We start from the raw sequence: 21,393 nt of genomic DNA, 5'->3' as shown, positions 1-21,393 counted from the left end.
GTGGGGGCCCTCTTCTTCTGTACCAGTCTTCCATTTCAAGTTGCCAATCTTCCATTTCTGATACTGCTCTGTGTGTGTGTGTGTGTGTGTGTGTGCGTGTGCGTACACACACAGATAACATGTACTACCACCCCTCTGGAATATGAAAAGCCTTCAGCCCATTTCACTAAACTGAACAAAATGGAACAGGGGGAGCTATTATCCAAATAATCTCAGAAAGTTGCTTGATGTTCTAGAAAAGAAAAAAACAGAAGGTAAACAAATGTTTAAATTTTTTTTAATGAAATTTTACACACTGGATATTGGGAATAGAGTCCCATTGTATTGTGGGAGATAAAGGCAGATGTCCATGGATTTGTAAAATGAATAGTATATATTTCTGAATGATCCAAAATAGTAACAATCCCATTTTGAGAGAGAGAGAGAGAGAGAGAGAGAGAGAGAGAGAGAGAGAGAGATGAATGCTGCATATAATCTGTATATTACTCATTCAGTAAACATCAGAGCTTTAAAATGAATAAAACACAAGAGGAAGAGGCATCTACTGCTCTCTTTCAAAGATGCTCAAGAAGGACTAATTAATGAAAACTAAAAATGTGCAGAAGCTACTGCTAGTTGCCTTACAGAATAGATGTCAAAATGAAGGAGGGCAGGAAAGGCCATGTTCTCTAAAGGTCAGTTGTATATTTGTGCTTGCCTTTGTAACTCCTGTTGAGCATGTTTCAAATGTCCACTGAACACCTAGTTTATTACACCTCTGTTAAAAATTGGAATATATAAAAACTTTTACCTCACAATATTTCAAATGATCATATATATACACCTCAGTTTTCAAACAATCAGCAAAACGTACACAGCATGACCACTCTAGAATTTAGGATTAAATTAAGAAGCATATTTTAAAGCAGAAAAAAAGACTATGACCACTAATGTATGATTATGCAGCTAAGAAAGGAGCGCACAATTCACCAGGAAGTGTCAAAGGTATTTCTGCAAGTAGACCAGCCTTTCATTTCCATAGGACACAGTCAACACTTTCTGTAAAAAAATACACAGGCAGGATATCTGGAAAGTTTGGCTTTCAGATCATGTCATTTTCCTGAAATGTAAAATCTATACCTTTGCAGAAAAATGTACAAAACACTTTGAGAGCAATTCAGGACAAAAGTGAATCTGTCCCCAAATAGATATTCACTGAGAAAGGCATCATTAATGAAGAGGTGGAAAAAATGTCAAAACCCCCAATACTTCATATATGCGTGTGTTTAAGAGTTTTCACTTAGCTATGCAACAAATCTAAGAGTAGACTGTGTAAAGTGAGTACTGCACACTTGACAACAATCACAGGCTACAAAGCAAGCAAGAGATGATCTCTTGGGAGGCAGTTGTTGTGAATGAAAGCCCTCAGAGAGGACACATGGATTGCCCACGTGCTGAATAAAAATGTGGGTGCTTGATTCTACAAACTTGTGCTGTTAAGTGACAACAGAGAGCAAGTCACACAATCTGTGTGCTATTCTACACAAGCCACCTCTTGCCCTCCAGGAAGGAAATGCCTGTGTGCAGAGACAGTGGGTGTTATTACTCAGAATCCTTCTAAATTATTTTTTAAAAACAAGTCATCACGGCTTTTGGCCCCAAACATTACTTTCTTTATATTGCTGATCATAATTTGAGACGTGACACATCACAGTTGCTATAGGCACTGTGGGGAACACTGAACTTTTGTTACGTGTCTCATTTGGACATTAAAAAGTTAAAAAGCATTACTGTAATGCGACTGCTACATTGTTTCTGTTATATGTAACAATGCAGTTCTCATTATAGGAATTATTTATGTGTTGAGAATGGATTGCTAATGTTTGCACCACAAAGTCATTACTGGCTTGATGTATGTAAACATTACCTTTACTTGCTAAAGATATAAGGAACAGATATGCTTTCCTTCCACCAAATCAGATGTCTGTTTTTGCTAGCCAGAGAAAAACTTTAGAAAGTCCAACTCTCTGTTGTTCTAACCTTCCTTGGATGCCAGCAGACAGAGGGCCAAGGATTCAACCTATCATCCCATTGTTTTTTGCAAGTAGTTCCAGTTAAATGGCAGCTAGAAAGGGGCCCTATATCAAGTAGTCATACTCATTTTAAGCCACACTCCTCCCACACTTACTAATACTTTGTCCTCTAGAACTACAACAAAACACAAATTAAAAAGTGGAAACACATCTTTCCTAGAAGAATTGAATAATCTTCACTGAAACCGCATCCTCCAGCTTTCCATCAATTTCCGCAGTGTCTTTGCACAAACAATATATTACATATGGAGAAATATACATTATTATTTACATAAACATTCATCTGAACAGGTATCAGTCCTTCACCTTCCTCTTCACAGTGGCAAACAGCAAATGATCTACAATACTCTAATCAGCAGTTGTCATGGATACCATGTAAAGCTCAGCAGTGTTGTATATGAATGTGTCCATAGTTATAGGAATTCCACATAGTTTTCAGGGATCAATCCTGTTTTTCCATTCAAGGTTCCTTCTAACCAGCCAGGCTCTTGAGATGGATGAACTGGAAAGAGAAACGCAAGCAATTAATTTATAAATCAAAGACTTGAAAACAAAATAGGAATTATACCTTACATCTAGGTTGTGAGCCTTTGAGGACAGGGAACCATTTATTATTATTATTATTATTGATTATTGTGATTATTGTACTGTAGATGCTTACAGAGTTTCCTGCAGTACTACAGATCCCAGCAGTCTGTGCAGCAGACAGAGGAACAGGCAGCAGAGACTGGAAGAAGCAGCACAAACAGAGATGCAGAGACAGAGACTGCTAGGAAACAAAATGCTTAGCAAATATGTGAAGTTAAATGTTGCTTATTAAAGACCTTAATATAATTTACAACTCTGGAGCTTTTTGTTAAAGATTAAACAAGAGAGTATACAACAATTGGCGATGAAGGTGGGATATCAAACAATCACATCAGTATGGCTCACTCTGGCCTTGCAGCACGACAGACTCTAAATATTAATACAGATGACCTGTACACTGAGGACAAGCTATGTATTGACTTCTTTACATTCTATGAAATTGCTGCCAAATTAGTTAAGGAAAATGATGCTATTAAGACCAGCATTGCTGCATTGTTTGTGAGCTCCAGTACAGCGTATGTTTTCTAATCTACCGGTGGGGAAAGGTACCTTTTTTCAAGCTAAAGCTGCCTTAGAGAAGTATTTCACTTCATGCAGATGGAACTGTTGTGATGGAACGGTTTAAGTTTGGCGATAAAATACAAGTACCGGGTGAATCTGTAGATGTGTATGTTACTCCCCCATTTGTTTGCCATCTGCTCCAGCCAAGACTGTTTGCGGTGGTGAGTCCTTGCAGGACTGGGGCCAGAGGTGACGGGGCACTTTGAGTTCCTGCGTTCCACCTGTTGGAGCTGTGGCTGCCCAGGACTATATAGGCATGTTGCCAGTGGCGGCAGGCCCATCACTGGCAGGGTCGCCACCAAAGGGGTGACACCAAAGGGGGTCTTCCCTTTGGGGCAGCCACTCTGGGAGAGAACGAGGGTGAGGGCCAGATCCTCTGTTTAATTATTAGATTGGCGAGGAGCTACTCAACAGTAGAGCTTCTGTTTAGCTGTTTTTAGAACTGGTCTGAAATTGCTACAATGTGTTTGGGTTCATCTGGAGATGGGGAGATAGGGGGCGCTATTGAATGTGGGGCAGCTATCCCAGTGGTGGTGGGGAATAGAAGAAGAAACGCTGGCAGGTCAGCAGGCTGTTCCGGGGGAAGGGTGGTCAGAAATCTAATAGCTGTCCCCCTTTCCGGCTCTCCGGCCAGCTCTTTGATCTCGGGGAGCACTGCCAACATCCCACATAACCTTACCTTGCTTCTCTGCAATGCCAGGTCGGTCCAAAATAAATCAGAACTCATCCATGATTTGATCATGGATGAAGGGGCCGACCTGATGTGTATTACTGAGACTTGGTTGGGGGAGGCTAGTGGTCCAGTTTGGTCCCAGCTTCTCCCGCCAGGATACTCTGTAGAGGAGCAGGTGAGGGGACGTGGGTGGGGAGGTGGAGTGGCTGTGGTCTATAAGGATAACATCTCCCTTACCAGGGTCCCTGTTAGGGTATCGGACCATATCGAATGTGTGTACTTGAGTTTGGGGACCAGGGATAGATTGGGACTTCTGTTGGTGTACCGATCGCCCCGCAGCCCAACGGAATCCCTTACTGAGCTCACGGACTTGGTCGCGGAACTTGCGTTGGAGTCTCCCAGACTTTTGGTGCTGGGGGACTTCAATGTTCATTTTGGGACCAATTTGTCCGGGGCAGCTCAGGAGTTCATAGCGGCCATGACGACTATGGGCCTATCCCAAGCGGTCTCTGGACCAACACACACTGCAGGTCACAGCTTGATTTGGTCTTTTACTCTGATCAGGGTGGTGTTCCTCCAGTGATTTCTTCACAGAACGAAGGGGACTCCAATGATTTCCCCATTGTCATGGGCGGACCACCATCTGGTTAAGGTTGGACTTACGACCACTTCCCACTTCTGCAGGCGCGAGGGGTCTATTAGAATGATCTGCCTGAAGAGGTTATTGGATCCGGTAGGATTCCAAGAAGCCTTGGAGGGATTTAATGTTGGCTTTGCCAGTGATCCTGTTGATGCCCTGGATGAGAATTGGAACAACTTGCTCACCAGGGTAGTAGACACGATTGCTCCTAAGCGTCCCCTCCGACCTGCTTCAAAACTGGCCCCTTGGTATACGGAAGATCTACGGGGGCTGAAGCGGCAAGATAGGCAACTGTTTGTGGTAACACGAATCTGACAGATTACAACATAGAGCACATTTAAAGATCTATGCTCAGGCAATATGTGCGGCAAAGAGGCAGTTCTTTTCTGACCATATTGCCTCTGCAAGTTTACATCCAGCGGAGTTGTTCAAGGTTGTGAGGGGACTAGGATCTGCCCCCTATCCCTTGAACCAGAATTTGGAGTCATCAGTTACCTGCTGCGATGTGTTTAAAGAATTTTTCACAGATAAAATCTCTCAGATTCGGGCCGACTTAGATGGAGACTCCACAATTAATTTGATGTCTGAACTGGAGGTGTCCGACAACTCCTCTTATGTGGCTCGACTGGATCAGTTTCAGTTTGTGATTCCTGAGGATGTGGACAAGCTGCTTGGAGAGGTGAGGCCTACCACTTGTTCTCTTGACCCTTGTCCAACATGGCTTATTCTATCTAGCAGGGAGGCTGTTGTAGGCGGCCTGGTGGAATTCATAAATGCCTCTCTGAGGGAAGGCAGGATGCCTCCGTGTCTTAAGGAGGCAATTATTAGACTTCTTTTAAAGAAGCCTGCGTTAGATCCCTCAGAGCTGAGCAATTATAGGCCAGTTTCCAATCTCCCATGGTTGGGCAAGGTAACTGAGAGGGTGATGGCCTCTCAGCTCCTGGCGGTCTTGGAGAAAACTGATTATCTAGACCCATTTCAAACTGGTTTTCGGGCAGGCTATGAGGTGGAGACTGTCTTGGTCGGCCTGATGGATGATCTCCAATTGGCAATTGACAGAGGAAGTGTGACTCTGTTGGTCCTCTTGGATCTCTCGGAGGCTTTCGATACTATCGACCATAGTATCCTTCTGGAACGTCTGAGGGGATCGGGGGTGGGAGGCACTGTTTTACAGTGGTTCCGCTTCCAGCTCTCAGGCAGATTCCAGATGGTGTCGATTGGAGATTGTTGCTCTTCAAAATCTGAGCTTAAGTATGGTGTCCGTCAAGGCTCTGTATTTTCTCCAATGCTTTTTAATATCTACATGAAATCGCTGGGAGAGATCATCAGGGGATTTGGAGCTGGGTGTTACCAGTACGCTGATGACACCCAGATCTACTTCTCTATGTCAACCTCTTCAGGAGCTGGCATATCCTCCCTAAATGCTTGCCTAGAAGCAGTAATGGGCTGGATGAGGGAGAATAAACTGAAGCTGAATCCAGATAAGATGGAAGTACTGATTGTGCAGAGTCAGAACTCCAGAGACTATTTTGATCTACCTGTTCTAGATGGAGGTCACACTTCCCCCAAAGGAACAGGTTCACAGTCTGGGAGGACTTCTGGATTCACACCTCTCCCTGGTTTCTCAGGTTGATGTGGTGGCCAGGGGTGCTTTCTATCAGCTTCAGCTGATATGCCAGCTGCGCCCGTTTCTCAAGATCAATGACCTCAAAACAGTGGTACATTTGTTGGTAACCTCCAGACTTGCGCTCCACATGGGGCTGCCTTTGAACGTAATGTGGAAACTCCAGTTGATTCAGAATGCGGCAGCCAGGTTGGTCTCTGGGTCATCTCAGAGAGACCACATTACACCTCTGCTGATGGAGTTACACTGGCTTCCTATAGGTTTCTGGGCAAAATACAAAGTGCTAGTTATAACTTATAAAGCCCGAAACGGCTTAGGCCCTGGGTATTTGAGAGAACATCTTCTTACTATGAGCCCCACTGTCCATTGCGGTCGTCTCTGGAGGTCCATCTCCAGTTTCCGCCAGTTTGTCTGGTGGCCACACGGAGACGGGCCTTCTTGGTTGCTGCCCTGGGACTATGGAATGCGCTCCCTATTGAGATACGATCCTCCCCATCTCTGACAATTTAAAAATAAATTTAAAAACCCATATTTTTACTTAGGCCTTTTCAGCTTCTTAATAATGTATAGGTTTTAATTCTGTGATTGATTTTTAAATTGTTAGTTTTAAATTGTTAATTTTTAATTGTTTTAATGTGTTTTTATATGTGTTCCAACTGTTTTATCATTGTGAACCGCCCAGAGACACGAGTGTGGGGCGGTATAAAAATAAATAAACAAAGCACTTAGAAAATTAGCGAAATCCTGTGAATATGGAGAGTTAGAAGCTGATATGATTGGGATCAAGTAGTGGGAAAATACATATACAAAGATTTATGAGATAAATACTTGCAGCAGGATGATCCGACATTAAATAAAGCAATTAAAATTGACAAGCTGTATGAAAGTGCTCAAGAAGAAAACCTAAGTAGTGACTCTGCAGACACTTCTGTTGACCATGTCATTCGTCAAGAAAGACCAAACGATTTGTTAGAACTTCCAGGGATACAGCATTCCATGATAGGTATCAGCCAAGTACATACATTCCATGTTATCACTGTGGATTATTGTATCATACTAGAGAACAGTGTGGTGCAATGAACAGTGTGGTGCAGTGAATAGAAGCTATCTGCTTCTATTGGTAAAACATTGGGCATTTTGCTTGTGTCTGTCAGAAAAAAGCTAAGGATGCTTTACACAACTGGGACACAAAGCAATCACAGGAGGAGGAGAAAAAGAAGAAGGGGGAGAGGAGGAGGGGGCTGTTTATTTTGTGGATTCTGAAGGGAAGTGTGAAAGTAAATGGAAAACAACTGGAGATGGTCATTGATAATGGGAGTGAATGGAACATTATTTGCACTAAACTTTATCCTACAGTATTTGCAAGCATGCAAACAAATTTGCTGCCAACAAAGAAGGAATGTGCTTTTGGTCAGTCCCACCCACTCTCATGTTTAGGTTGCTTTGAGGTACAATTTGCTTGGAAGAATAGAGTTGCAACTGATTTTATGTATGTTATTGAGGCTGATGAGGAGCCCTGCCTCGGTCGTAAGACTTTGTTTGCTCTACATATCCTCCAGAAAGGAGACACTGTGAATCACATTGCAGACTTCTTTAAATACATCAAAAGTAGGGAACATGCCATGAAGGCGGTTGGACCATTAGACAATGAGGGAGTGAAAGGGATTATTAAGGAGGATATGGAAGTTGCAGAGAAGCTAAATGAGTTCATTGCGTCCGTCTTCACTGCAGAGGATACTGAGCATATACCTGTTCCTGAACCAGGCTTTTCAGGGATGGAGGCTAAAGAACTCAGTCAGACAGAAGTGACAAGAGATGATGTTCTAAACTGTCTGGAAAAACTGAAAACTAGAAAATCTCCAGGGCCGGATGGCATCCATCCAAGAGTCCTCAAAGAACTCAAATGTGAAATTGCTGACCTCCTTGCCAAAATATAGAACGTATCCCTGCAATCAGGTTCTATACTGGAGGACTGGAAAGTAGCAAACGTAACACCAATTTTCAAAAAGGGATCCAGGGGCGATCCGGTTAGCTTAATGTCCGTTCCAGGCAAATTGATGGAAAGCATCATCAAGGATAAAATTGTAAAGCACAGAAAAGAACAGGCCCTGCTGGGAGAGAACCAGCATGGATTTTGCAAAGGTAAATCTTGCCTCACCAACCTTTTGGGGTTCTTTGAGAGTGTCAACAAGTGTTTGGATAAGGGTGAACCATTTGACATGGTATACCTGGACTTCCAAAAAGCTTCCGACAAAGTTCCTCATCAAAGACTCCTGAGGAAACTGAGCAGTCATGGGATAAGGGGACAAGTACATATGTGTGGACTGCTAACTGGTTGAAAGACAGGAAACAGAGGGTAGGTATAAATGGAGAGTTTTCACAATGGAGGGAAGTAAGAAGTGGGGTCCCCCAGGGATCTATTCTGGGACCAGTGCTTTTTAATTAATTCATAAATGATCTAAAAGCTGGGGTAAGCAGCGAGGTGGCCAGATTTGCAGATGATACCAAACTCTTTTAGTTAGTGAAATCCCAAGCAGATTGTGAGGAGCTCCAAAAGGATCTCTCCAAACTGGGTGAGTAGGCAACAAAGTGGCAAATGTGGTTCAGTGTTGGCAAGTGTAAAGTGATGCACACTGGGACGAAAAACCCCAACTTCAAGTATATGCTGATGGGATCTGAGCTGTCGGTGACTGCCCAGGAGAGGTAACTTGTGGTCGTGGTGGACAGGTCGCTGAAAGTGTCAACTCAATGTGCGGCAGCTGTGAAAAAGGCCAATTCCATGATAGGGATCATTATGAAGGGGATTGAAAATAAAACTGCTAATATTATAATGCTATTATACAAAACTATGGTGCAGCCACACCTGGAGTACTGAGTACAATTCTGGTCACCACATCTAAAAAAGGACATTGTAGAACTGGAAAAGGTGCAGAAGAGGGCAACCAAGATGATCAGGGGCCTAGAGCACCTTTCTTATGAGGTAAGGCTACAAAACCTGAGGCTTTTTAGTTTAGAAAAAGATGACTGTGGGGAGACATGATAGAGGTCTATAAAATCATGCATGGTGTGGAGAAAGTGGATAGAGAGAAATTCATCTCCCTCTCACATATCACTACAACCAGGGGTCATCCCATGAAATTGATTGCCAGGAAATCTAGGACCAACAAACGAAAATACTTTTTCACACAACTCATAATCAGCTTGTGGAATTTTCTGCCACAAGATGTGGTGACAGCCAACGACCTGGATGGCTTTAAGAGGGGTTTGGATAACTTCATGAGAGAGAGGTCTATCATCAGCAACTAGTCAGAGGGCTAAAGGCCACCTCCAGCCTCAAAGGCAGGATGCCTCTGAGTACCAGTTGCAGGGGAGTAACAGCAGCAGGGAGGGCATGCCCTCAACGCCTGCCTGTAGGCTTCCTGTGGCATCTGTTGGGCCACTGTGCGAAACAGGATGCTGGACTAGATGGGCCTTGGGCCTGATCCAGGGCTGTTCTTATGTCACATCTGCTCATTCCTGGTCTTGTCTGGATCACCTGATGGATGAGTTTAGCTTATTGTTTGAATTCCTTGGGCAGATAACAGAATAAAGCGAAATTACACTACATGAGTCTGTTTCATCTGTTGCTTAGAATCTGAGACGTATACCATATGCCCTTTTAGAAGCTGTGAATGAAGAATTAAACAAGATACTGGAGAATGGCATTACAGAAGAAATTCATGAAGGTAGTAACTCGGTGTCAAATATGATGATTGTGCCAAAGAAAGACTCCAATGAAATCAATTTACATTGATCTGAGAGCAGCAAGCAAAGCTGTGGTACAAGAGCTCACCCTGTAGCAACCATAGATAATCTTACATGCTAACCAAGGTGCAAAGATTTTTGCCAAGCTGGATGCTACCAAAGGTTTTTGGCAAGTGGAACTTGCAGAGTCAAGGAATTTGACAACCTTTATTACACACATTCTGTATCAACAGTATTGGCACCAGATGAAACATGCTGATGCCACCCATAGGATTAAGGGCTATAGCTTGAATGGTGGGGACCTGGTGTATTTTGCTAACAATACTGTAGGTAACAAACTTCAACCAACATACAGTAATATATAATATTTTATTATTTGGAGCAAATCAGATTCTTCACTTGAGCTTGTCAACACTCAAGATGGCAGTGTTTTGATTAGAAATGTCAAACATCTGAGAAAAGTTCCATCTCAACCAAAATGTGATGATTTAGCAGTCTAATAATTCAGATTTGCATATCCCTGTGATGCAGTATACTGAGGAACTCTCTAAGAACAGTGACAGCAGAACAGTTGATGAAACTGATCCTCCTGATGTAGAACTTACTCCAGAGAGGACTATGAGAAGTGGGTGAATACTTAAAAGGCCCTCTAGATTTAAGGATATGGTTATTTAGGTTTTGGCAGAATGTTAGGAAGATGTGTTATATTTCGAAAATGTTTTAAAAGCTGGACAGTATTTAGTTTTTAGGTCTGTTTAATCTAACAAAGGGAGGGATGTAGTGTAGCTGCTTACAGAGTTTCCTGCAGTACTACAGATCCCAGCAGTCTGTACAGCAGAGACAGAAAGTTGCAGCAGAGATAGGAAGTAGCAACACAAACAGATTCAGAAACTAGAGGCTGTTAGGAAACAAAAAGCTTAGTAAATACATTAAAGATAAATGTTGTTGCATACTGAGCACCTTAATATAATTTACAACTTTGGAGCTATTTGTAAAGATTAAACAAGAGAGCACACAACAATTAATTGATGATGATAAACTACTTTTATAACTTTCCCACTACGATCGGAATAAATAATTATAATACTACTACATGGGACTAGTAATCTTATTGCCCTGGGAGGAACCCTTAAAGGAAACATAAATGTTAGTCCTGCTTCCCATACCTGGGACTGAGATGATCTGCATCTGTTCTCTGAGTCTGAGCCATGGTGTAGTAGGCAACTGCTAGGGCTTGAGAGGCTGCACTGGGTGAGAGCTACAGAACTTGATTCTTCCCCCCTAAACCCCACAAAAGGTCTGACAAAAGGTTACCTTCCCAGGATGAAGGCCAAGCCTGTTGCAGCACCTGGATCTGGCTTTGTACTTCTTGTATGCTTGGAATGATTGTGGGACAGGAACTGCCTCGTCTCTTTTTTGAGCAGAATGAATGGCAGCTTACAAAGGTTCTGACCATGTGACCCTCCCTTCCCCCCTTGCAGTTTGCTTCCTTAACTACTTAAGGATGTTTGGATGAACTTGGATTCTTATGCCAAATTTCCTCAAGCGCGCGCACGGGGGGGGGGGGCACTTCTCCTTCTGCAGGCAGGGCAGGATTTCTGAGGCCCCAATTGGTGACTTAGCAGTAAATTATTCTGTCAATCTTTCCTCCCTTCCCTTCAGATGACTTTTCCCTCTCAATTGTTTCTTCATAGATGACTAGTTATTTTAGGCCCGTTAAATTAACGGGTGCTAGGAGAGTTGTGCACTCCAGGCCCCCCGCCGCCATTCTCCCTCCCGGCACCCACCTGGGCCATGCCTGGAGTCCCTGCCACTCCTCCACGGCTCGCCTTTTTCCTGCTTTCCCCACCACCACTAAGCCAACGGGGGAAGGTCCGCCTCCACCACCTCTTTGCTGTCGTCTTCTCCTTGGGCGCGGCGGCTTCCCCCGCCTTCCCTACTCGGCGCCTGCACAGAGGCCGCCTCCTCACCACGGTTGCTGCCGCCGCGGCCATCTTCCCAGTGGGCGGGGCTTTGGGCTGGGGCCTTCTCCTTGGCCTGCCGCTGCCGACCTCCCCAGCCGGGCCGTAGCCCCCGCCACCACCGGCCTCCCCTTTCCAGGGCTGGCAGGCCGCCAAGGTCCTCCTGGCCGGGTCATTTGCATCCTCTTGCCGAGGCCGCGGCTCCGCTGCCTCGGCCATTCCATGTCTTCTGGCCGCGGCTCCGCTACCGCCTCAGCCACACCGTGTCCTTCCACCGCCCACCCGTCAGGCTGGTCCCGCCGCCGCCTTTCCCTGCCCCGCGTCTTTCCCTGCTCCCTTCTCCCGGACTGGGAGCCAACATGGCTGCCCGTGTCCCTGCGGCCATATCTTTCACGCACGTTCTGGGCATGTGCTTCGCGCATGCCCAGAACGGCCGTGAAAGACATGGGCCGCCAAAGGACACAGGCGCACACCTTACCACTTTATTATAGAGGATTGCCACCTGAAGAGTCTGCTCCACCTCTTATCTTTAATCAAACAACTAACAGGACATCTGTGTGCCTCCTAGAGAGTTGCGGAGTCCCTACAAAGACAAGATAGACATCCCGAAGAAGCTACCATGCTGTGAGCTTTGCCTGGGAATTCCCGGAGAGGGCTTGAGCCCCAATGACCCTCAAAGTTGACGACCATAGAAGTCCCTTTACCTCTTATGCCTCCCAAATGCTGCTTATGACTGGAACAGAGCTGACCTGGTTATGTGGCCATGAGGTTCTCCTCCCAGAAGTAAACGCTCTCTGTGGCCAGGAGGAGGAGAAACAGTTTTAATAAGCGTACTGTCTAAAGCAGGGATTCTCAATGTTGGATCCCTAGATGCTATTGGACTTCAGCTCCCATAATCCCCAGCCCCAGTGGCCTTTGGTTGGGGGTTAGGAGAGCTGAAGTCCAATAATATCTGGGGAGCCAACATTGAGAATCCCTGGCCTAAAGCCACAAGGAGGAGAAAAGACAGTTAATGAACATTTGTAAATGTTGTGAATCATGAGCAGTTACACAATATAATCATAGTTAAATCAGGGATTTAACTATGGCCGGGTTCAGACATACAGGAGAACCACAGTTAATCATGGCTGAGGTTACAATTCCTAACTACAATTCACAGCGCAGATGTTCAACAAACTGCAGCCAGCCAAATTGGAGTTGAAGGAGAGTGGAGCCCCTGCCTTCCGCTTGGCCCCCAGCCCAATCCCACCCAGCTCCACAGCCAGACTTTGATCAAATGTCACCATATCACCGAGGCGGGCGTGATTGGCTACAATCCTGAATGGGTGTGCCGAGCACAATTGTGCATTTTCAGAGTGATCCGTCCTCCCTCAGCAGGGAAAGGGCACTGAAAGCCCTTTAAATGCCCTGCAGTGCCAGCATTGCTTCTGCCAGCCATAGTGACAACACCCCACCAAAGTAGACACCCATACTGAGAGCACCACACAAACCTTAATTCCTGCGGGGTAGGTGGATAGGTGGAATCCTGCTTTCAAGGAGAAACCCCACATTTGCTAGAATGGGATATACAGATGGGGGAAGGCAGAGGATGCTGGGAAGAGGGCTCTGTATAACCTGGGAAGTTGTCACAAGCGGGGACCCCAGCAGAACAGCCTATCCAGACCCAAGCAACTTCCTTCTGTTCAGCAGCTTGCTGCCGGATGGGTTGGCAGTCTCATGAGAAGGCCAGTTTACTGGGAATGTGGACTGGTCTTTCTTGTAAAAGGGCCAATCTCCACCCACGTGCTGTGAACTCACGAGAATAGTCAGTCCACTTAAGCACTAGGAAACCATAAGAACATAAGAGGAGCCCTGATGGATCAGGTGCAAGGCCTATCTAGTCCAGCATCTAGTTTCACACAGATGCCTCCAAGAAGCCCACAGGTGGGGGGTGAGAGCTTGCCCCCTTTCCTGCCATTGGTCCCCTGCAACTGGTATTTAGCAGCATCTTGCCTCTGAAGCTGGAGGTGACCTATAGCCCCTGGACTAGTATCCATGGATAGACCTGCCCTCCATGAATTTGTCTAAACCCCTTTTAAAGCCATCCAACCTAGTGGCCATTACCACATCCTGTGGCAGAGAATTCCATAAGTTATGCACTGTGTGAAAAAGTACTTCCTTTTGTCAATCCTAAATTTCCCAGCCTTCAGTTTCATGGGATGACCCCTGGTTCTAGTGTTGTGAGAGAGGGAGAAAAAATTCTCCTTGTTCACTCTCTCCACTCCATGCATAATTTTATACACCTTGATCACGTCTCCCTATAGTTCCCTCTTTTCCTAACTAAGGAGCCCCAGATGCCATAGCCTAGCCTCATAAGGAAGCTGCTCTAGGCCCCTGATCATCTTGGTTGCTGTCTTCTGCAGCTTTTCCAGTTCCACAATGTCCTTCTTTAGGTATGGTGACCAGAACTGAAAACAGTAGTCCAAATGTGGCCACGGCATAGATTTGCATAAGCGCATTATAACAGACCTTTGTTATAAAAACTAGCATTTTTATTTCCAGTCCTCTTCCTAATGATCTCTAGCATGGAATTTGCCCTCAAAGCTGCCGTGCACTGAGTCAACACTTTCAACGAACTGCCCACCACAACTCCAAAAGCTGTCTCCTGGTCAGTTACTGACAGCTCAGATTCCACCATCAGTGTATACTTGAAGCTGGGTTTTTTTCTCCATGTGCATCACTTTACATTTGCTTACACTGAACTGCATTTGCCACTTTATCACTCACTCACCCAGTTTGGAGATATCTTTTTGGAGCACCTCACAATCTTTTTTGGATTCCACTACCCTAAATAGTTTAGTGTCCTCTGCAAATCTGGCCACTTTGCTGCTTACCCCAACTTCTAGATAATTTATGAACAAGTTAAAGAGCACTGGACCCAGTACAGATCCTTGGGGGACCCCACTTCTTATTTCCCTCCATTGTGAAAACTGTCTATTTATTCCTAACCTCTGCTTCCTGTCCTTCAAATCCAAGGGCCCCTTGCTTTAGTAGGACCCCCAACTCTCTTCGTTAAAAAAAAAGAGGAAAAAATCCCCACTACCTCCCTCTACCCAAATCCCTCTGAAGCCTTGCAAGCACCCTGTCCCTGACAAGACATCCTGATACCCCATGTGCCATAGTCTAGCTGCATGCACGACTATGGAATAAGCCAATGGGACAGCACATTTACACACATTACAAATTCCTGGGTTTTCTCCATCTGTGCGCTGCTTGCAGATGAGCAGGCGCAGGGAATCGCAGGAGAGGGCACTTTTCTGTGCTCCCTTGACCCTGGGGTAGCTGGGTTGACTGCAGGGGCTGCAGGCGAGGGCGCACCTGTGCACAGGTGTGGATGGCCAAGCAGGGGATTTGTTTCCGAGGCATCTCGGCCATGTCTCCAGGATCCTGGGATCCCCCAAGACACTGCTCCCCAACACACAGCAACCCAGCTCTACTTGGAGCACTCATGGCTGCCACTTTTGTGAGCAAGGCACCTGCATGGGCTTGGGTAGCCACCCTCATCACAGAGGAAATATCGCTCCAAAAACTGGAGTGGTTCTTATCCTGCTGGCCCTGCTTGTGAGCAAACCAGGGTTGTAAACCACCCCCCACCCGGGAAGTGGCTGGGTCCTACTTCCCCACCCTTTCTTTGTAAAAAAACCCAGAAAAAACCAGGCCAGATCCCCCCCCAACTCCCCCTTCCTCTTTCACTATGCAGACTTCTGCATGTACCAGAGGACATCTAGATGTTTCATGTGTCATTCCCCAGATGGGAGCAGAGGAGGCGGCACAGGGACAGACCTATAAACCCAATAGCAATTCTGGGTCCTGTCTCGTCTGTGCACCATATGCAGATCTGCATGTGTGGGGAACCATGGGAGAGGGGAGCCCCCATTTTCTGGCCACCCTGGGAAGGTGGGACGGCCATTCTGGGGTGCTGGCAAAGGTGCACATGTACACATAGTAGGCATCCCAGCCGGGGGGGGGGGGGGCATGGTTTAGCAGAAGCCTGTCTGTAGTCCCCAAGACAAGAAGCGCAGTCTCCAGGGTGGCCCTCCTTAAGGGTCGCCTGAACACGGCATTCTGGCTCTATTCAGAGCCCCCATGGTATGACACTCTCGTGAGGGATGCGTTGTTGGGAAAAGGGAAAGTATTGTCCTCTTGAATCAGTTATGATTTGTCTGGGCATTTCTCTCTCTCTCTCTCTCTCTCTCTCTCTCTCTCTCTCTCTCTCTCTCTCTCGCCCCCTGCCAATGATTTTTCTCATTAATTGTCTGGGGGTGTCCCCATGGCCTTTCCCTCTCATGCCTGGCCAGTGACCCCCAGGTCAGGTGGCCGGATCTTTGAAAAAAGAAACTCAGTTGACCCAAGACTGACCCTGCCTTGATCACGACTGGAAGCCCCTTCCCCAAATTTTCTGTGGAAAAGTTAGAACTTGGCTACTAAGGAATCCCTGCTGTGGGGCTGCCTTTCAAACCCTGAAAATAGCACCCCCACCCAAAGCATTTGCATGGATGGTGCGGGCCAGGGGCAGCAGCATGGACCCTTTCACCCCTTCGAAATTCCCGGGGCCAGGCTGGCATGCTGCTGTATGCAGATCTCCCAGCGGGAATCCCTGGTTTCCAGCTGATCCAAGACAGTGGCATTGTCCCTGGGGGCGTGGGTTACCTTAACACTGGTAGGCAGGGTGTATGTTTCTGCAGAAGCTTGGCTATGGTCCCCAAGGCATGGGGAAGTGTTTCTGGGTCACCGCTCCTGATGGCCACCATCCAAAAAGTATTCTTGCTCTATTTAGAGCTCCTATGGCCTGAGACTCTTGTGAGAGGGCTGACCATGGAAGAAAGGAATTTTTGGCCATCGGAGGAATTCCCGCTCGGCAATTCTCTCCTCCCCTCTGATGGTCTTTCTCATGAGTTGTCTGGGGGTGTCCCCATGACAACTGGGGGTGTACAGTAGCTAGGGGAGAGGGAGCCCGTGTTCGCCCCTCTCTCCGGCGGCCCCTCTGAATGAAGAAAATAGGGAGGTGTGGAGCTGGAGGTCCCTCAGGAGCTGGGGGTGGGGACTGGATTCTTTGAACTCATCCGCTCAATTATGGCTACACCCCTGCCCGTGGCCTGACACTCTCTTGAGCCATGGCTTTTGGCGCAGGCTCCAGTGACAGATAATTGACAATCCAGCTGCTTGGCCCTGCCCATGAGTAAGCCTGGGGGGCATGAACCCCCCAGAAGGAGAAGGGGCTGGGCCCTCCTTTGCCAACCTATATGTGAAAAAAGTATAACTTTGCTGCTCCTGAATCTTTGTGGCAGCCCCTCAAAGCTGGAGTGCCCCCCAGGACATTTGCTCCGCAGCCGGGGAGGGGATGCCCCACACATGCTGGCTATTCCTGCCATGAGGGGGGCATTGGCTAGGGCATTGGCTTACTTGCATGGATGGTGTGGGCATCCATGAGGTCGGGTGTGTTCCTTAAAACCCATTCAAAGCTCTCAGGCTGGGTCCAACGTGGTGCTGTATGCAGATGTCCCGGCATGGGGATTCCCGGGAGAGGGGAGCCCCGGTTTCTAGATGTCTCGGAATGGTGGGCTTGCCCTTTGGGGCGGTGGGCAGTGGTGCACACCCACACATGGGCTGGCATGAGGAGGGTTTTGCAGCAGTTTGGCAGCAGTCACTGAGACCAGGACAGCCATTGACCAAGTGCCTGTCCATGCAGATTTCCTGCATAGAGCATCCTCCCGTGCTCCCCTTAGTCTGCCATTCTCATGAGAGAGTGGGCTGTGGGATAATGGAGCACTTTGCAGCTTACAACAGGAGTACCATTGTGTACTATGCGTGGTACCATCTGGTAAGCCATCTGGTACATTTTGCAATAGTGCCCACAGACAGTTCTTCTCATGAGCAAGACTTAGGGAGCAAATATCCTCACCCGGGGAAGGGGTTGGGCCCTAGTGGGACTTGGCTGCTCCAGCTTTCCTGCCTGGGTCTGCTTTTGTTGCTCCCCTCCTGGCACTGTGATGGGGTGTCCTGCTCGTGCTGCCACTTGGAATGTTTGTGCTTGTGAACACACAGGACTATTGCTCCCTTTTTGGGGAGCAAAGCACTGAGTGCGTGTCCTATCATCCCGTGCCTTTGCACTGCTGCTTGCCAGGTTGGGGGCGGGGAGCAAGGGATGGAGTGGGAATCAAGGGTGCCCCTGAGTGGCTGTGCAGCTTGACAGGCTGGCCAGTCAGGGATGGGCCATGTAGGCATTCCTGTAGCCTGGCAACTCCATAGCCGCACGGTTGACAGGAGGGGCATGGCCAATGTTCCAAGAGACTGCCAGAAAGAAGGGCCGAAAGCATGGAGCAAGCACGTCCTTGGGCAGGTCTGTGCTGCTGCCTATAACTGGGGTTTGGTGCAAAATTGCAGTTATAGCTGAATCAGTAGTCAGGCATAACGCTTCAGTGGCAAAGCCGCAGTTTTTGGTGGAAAGCTTAGAGAAAACCAAAAGTACCAACTGGAGTTTGGCAAGGCAAAACAGAGTTAGCTTTCAGCCTGTAACCAGTTTCATGTGTCTGGGCATACTGCAGTTCCCCCTGCTTGCTATGAAAAGGCGAAACTGGCAATCAAACAGAGGATCCTGGACATGGAACGCCAGGCCGATCTATGTAGGGCACCTGGCTTTCTGGCCTTGGGTAGTCTCAGATTCACTGTCTCCCCCTCTGTCTATTTGACACAGTTGGAAATACCAAGCCACAGAAGGGCATTTACTCTTGCCTGTTGCCATGCCCTTCCTTCTGCTGTTCTGGAAGGCAAATACAGGAAGATCCCATTCATGTAAAGGCTTTACCCCGTGACTCTGGGGAGATGGAAACCATGAACATGCACTCTTCTCTTGCCCCTTTTATAAAGACAGCAGAGACAAGCTCATACTCCCTCAACTCCTCAAATACCCTGGTCACCCTAGTCAAGACTATACAAAGATGTTGCTTTCGGATGAAAATCAGACCTTCATGTACAATGCTGCCAAGTTCTGTGTGGCAGTGTGCAAGATCTCTTGGAGCCTGACTGCAAGCCCATAACCTGTGTAGCAGATTTTAAATTACTGACTATTTTACTTGATTGCCATACTTTAGTTAGTTGTTTTTACTTCACATTTTAGCTATGTCGCTTTATATGCTAAATATTTTGTACTTTTTAGATGCCTTTACTTTTATAGTTAGTTGTATATAACTATGAATCTATATAATTAATTCTCTTAGCCGGCATGCATGTCCAGGATTTGGCAGTGGAACTCTCGTGACACGCTGCGAGAGTTCCGGCGAGAGGCTGGCGGAGTGAGGAGGAGAGGGGGAAAAGAAAGTGCCAGCAGTGGCCAGCAGCGGTGGAGAGAAAAGCAGTGGTGGCAGGTGGACAGGGGGGAGGGAGAGAAAAGTGGCACTGGTGGTGGTGGTGGCGGCAGCGGCGGGTGGTGGGGAGAGAAAGGCAGTGACAGCGGGCAAGCAAGAGAAAAGTGGTGGAGGGCGGGTGGAGTGGGGGAAAAGAAAAGCGGTGGCGGACAGGTGGAGTGGTGGGAGAGAAAAGCGGCGGTTGCAGAGTGGGGAGAAAAAAGCCGCGGCGGTGGGCGGGCGGACAGGAGGGAGAAAAAACAGCAGTGGCGGGGCCCTTCTTGGCTGCCCATCGCCCAGTGAGGCTCTGTGTGGGGAGGAATGGGAGGGGAGGAGGGCTAGAGAGCATGGGGCTGGAGGGAAGGGGAAGAGAGGAGAGACCGGGGCAGGAGGAAGAGGGAGGGGGAAACAGCCGGCCCCAAAGCACTGCACAGATGCTCTGTGTGGGGTCAGCTAGTACCTATATATTTACCCTTGCTTTATCTCTATTTTACTAGTCTCTACACAATTGTTAGAGTTGTATTTTATAAATCATAATTTTATAGTATATTTATTTTTAGTAATTTAGTTGTAATTATTTCATGATAATTTGGGTTATAATAATTTTTATGTAATATGATTTTATCACCACATGATCTTTTATCCTGTGCTTGGTCTTTGACCATAATAAAGATGATTGATTGATTGCACACTGCAGTTACAACCTCGGGCAGCTAAAACTGCAGCTATACTGTATGTCGGGAACCCAGCCTGTATCATAGAAATAGTGGCCTACATGATAAGGAAAATTACTCAAAGTAGGCCTGTTGAAATTAAATCAGGTATTACCTTTGAGTAATTTTTCTCATCATGTCAGTCATAGCGCAGTCACACTATGGGATCCATGCCTGCATAGGCCTCATTTGGAAGTTATTAGAGTTTTGCAGCGATAGCTTTGCAAATAACTTTCTCTTGGATGTTGTGAAAACCAATTGAGTTTGCCCTCTCCACCTTGTTTAAAACAAAGTGGAGAGTATTCTTTAAAGAATACACTTTAAAGAGTATTCTTCCATCGTGTATTGCTTTCCTTCATAGCCTCTCTTTGTCCCTGCTCTTCCCCTGGCTGCAACCTTATTGTGCCACAAACCCTATTTAAGAAACGCAGCATTAAAGTGGGGAAGCTCCCTACCAGAAACTGTCCTGAATGCTGCCTTCTGTGTCATATGCACAAACACACAGACTAGACTGCCTGTTGGTGGAGAAGACAAAGCTGAATTCTGTATCCACTGCCAGTGCACTTTACCAAGCAGGCAAGAGACAATCGATTGAACAGATTTCATGTCACTTTGTGGGGACAGCACTTCAGGTCTCTAGTCCCTCGGTCCAAGCTCCAAGTGAACACACCAAGTCATTTTGTTTGGCTTTGGTCCCACCTGCTGCGGCCCAAATGCGGCCACTCCACCATCTCTAACATCTGGCCAGGGGTGGCTCCTGAATTATCACCTGTGAAGTGAGTTGATTGCCTGATGCAGCACCTTGGCAAAGATGGCAGATTAGCCTCCCCACCTGCATCCCCAGCCAACCAGCCACTGCCATGGCCTTCCTCTCCTCCCTCCTGAATGTTCAAAAGTCTGGAAGGCAGGGAAGCTGGAGCAGCAGGAAGTGTGTTGAAACAGTTTTGAACACGTGGGGATGGGGTGGCAGGACATGGCAGGAAGGAGAAGGAATGACTGTGGTTGTCTCAGCCACTACCAGGTAGGGGGAAGTTTGTAAAGGTGCCCCATGGGGAGGCGAGGTTGTGGGCCTAACAGTCCATTGGAGCAGAGTGGAGCTTTTGCCTACTGCAAGACTGGGATGCTTCCACGACCATGGAGTTAGGAAAGGGTGTCAGGAAATTTGATCTCGCCTCTGCTTCAGCCCTCTACATTGTGAATTATCAAGCTAGCATGTCAGGTTAGCAGTGCTTCCCGTGGGAAAAATTAACACCTTTCTCGGAACACCTCCTAAAGGACATATGAGACTTCACTCTCATCTTCCACAATGAAGCTCTCTGCCTTGCCAAGTTCATTTGCATTGAACTTTCAAAGGGAGCTGGGAGAGAGTCTTTTGAGACACAAGACCCCTATCCAGATATCCTTGGGAGCTGAATAGACTTACAATGCACTTTAA

General features: G+C 46.9%; 1 protein-coding gene across 7 annotated transcripts in view; it reads right to left on the bottom strand.

The window, feature by feature from the left end:
* Nucleotides 1-261: 261 nt before the first annotated feature.
* ARHGAP26 (Rho GTPase activating protein 26) overlaps nucleotides 262-21,393 on the bottom strand; it is a 387,242-nt gene continuing 366,110 nt past the window's right edge. For all 7 annotated transcript variants that reach the window (XM_053295420.1, XM_053295423.1, XM_053295421.1 and 4 more), the window contains one exon: nucleotides 262-2,574. In XM_053295420.1, coding sequence (XP_053151395.1) covers nucleotides 2,486-2,574 — 89 coding nt within the window. In that variant the 3' untranslated portion in view covers nucleotides 262-2,485. The remainder of the gene's footprint in view (nucleotides 2,575-21,393) is intronic.

Source organism: Hemicordylus capensis, chromosome 2 (assembly GCF_027244095.1).
Source record: "Hemicordylus capensis ecotype Gifberg chromosome 2, rHemCap1.1.pri, whole genome shotgun sequence".
Classification (NCBI taxonomy): Eukaryota; Metazoa; Chordata; class Lepidosauria; order Squamata; family Cordylidae; genus Hemicordylus; species Hemicordylus capensis.
This window is presented reverse-complemented; position numbering and strand designations above follow the sequence as displayed.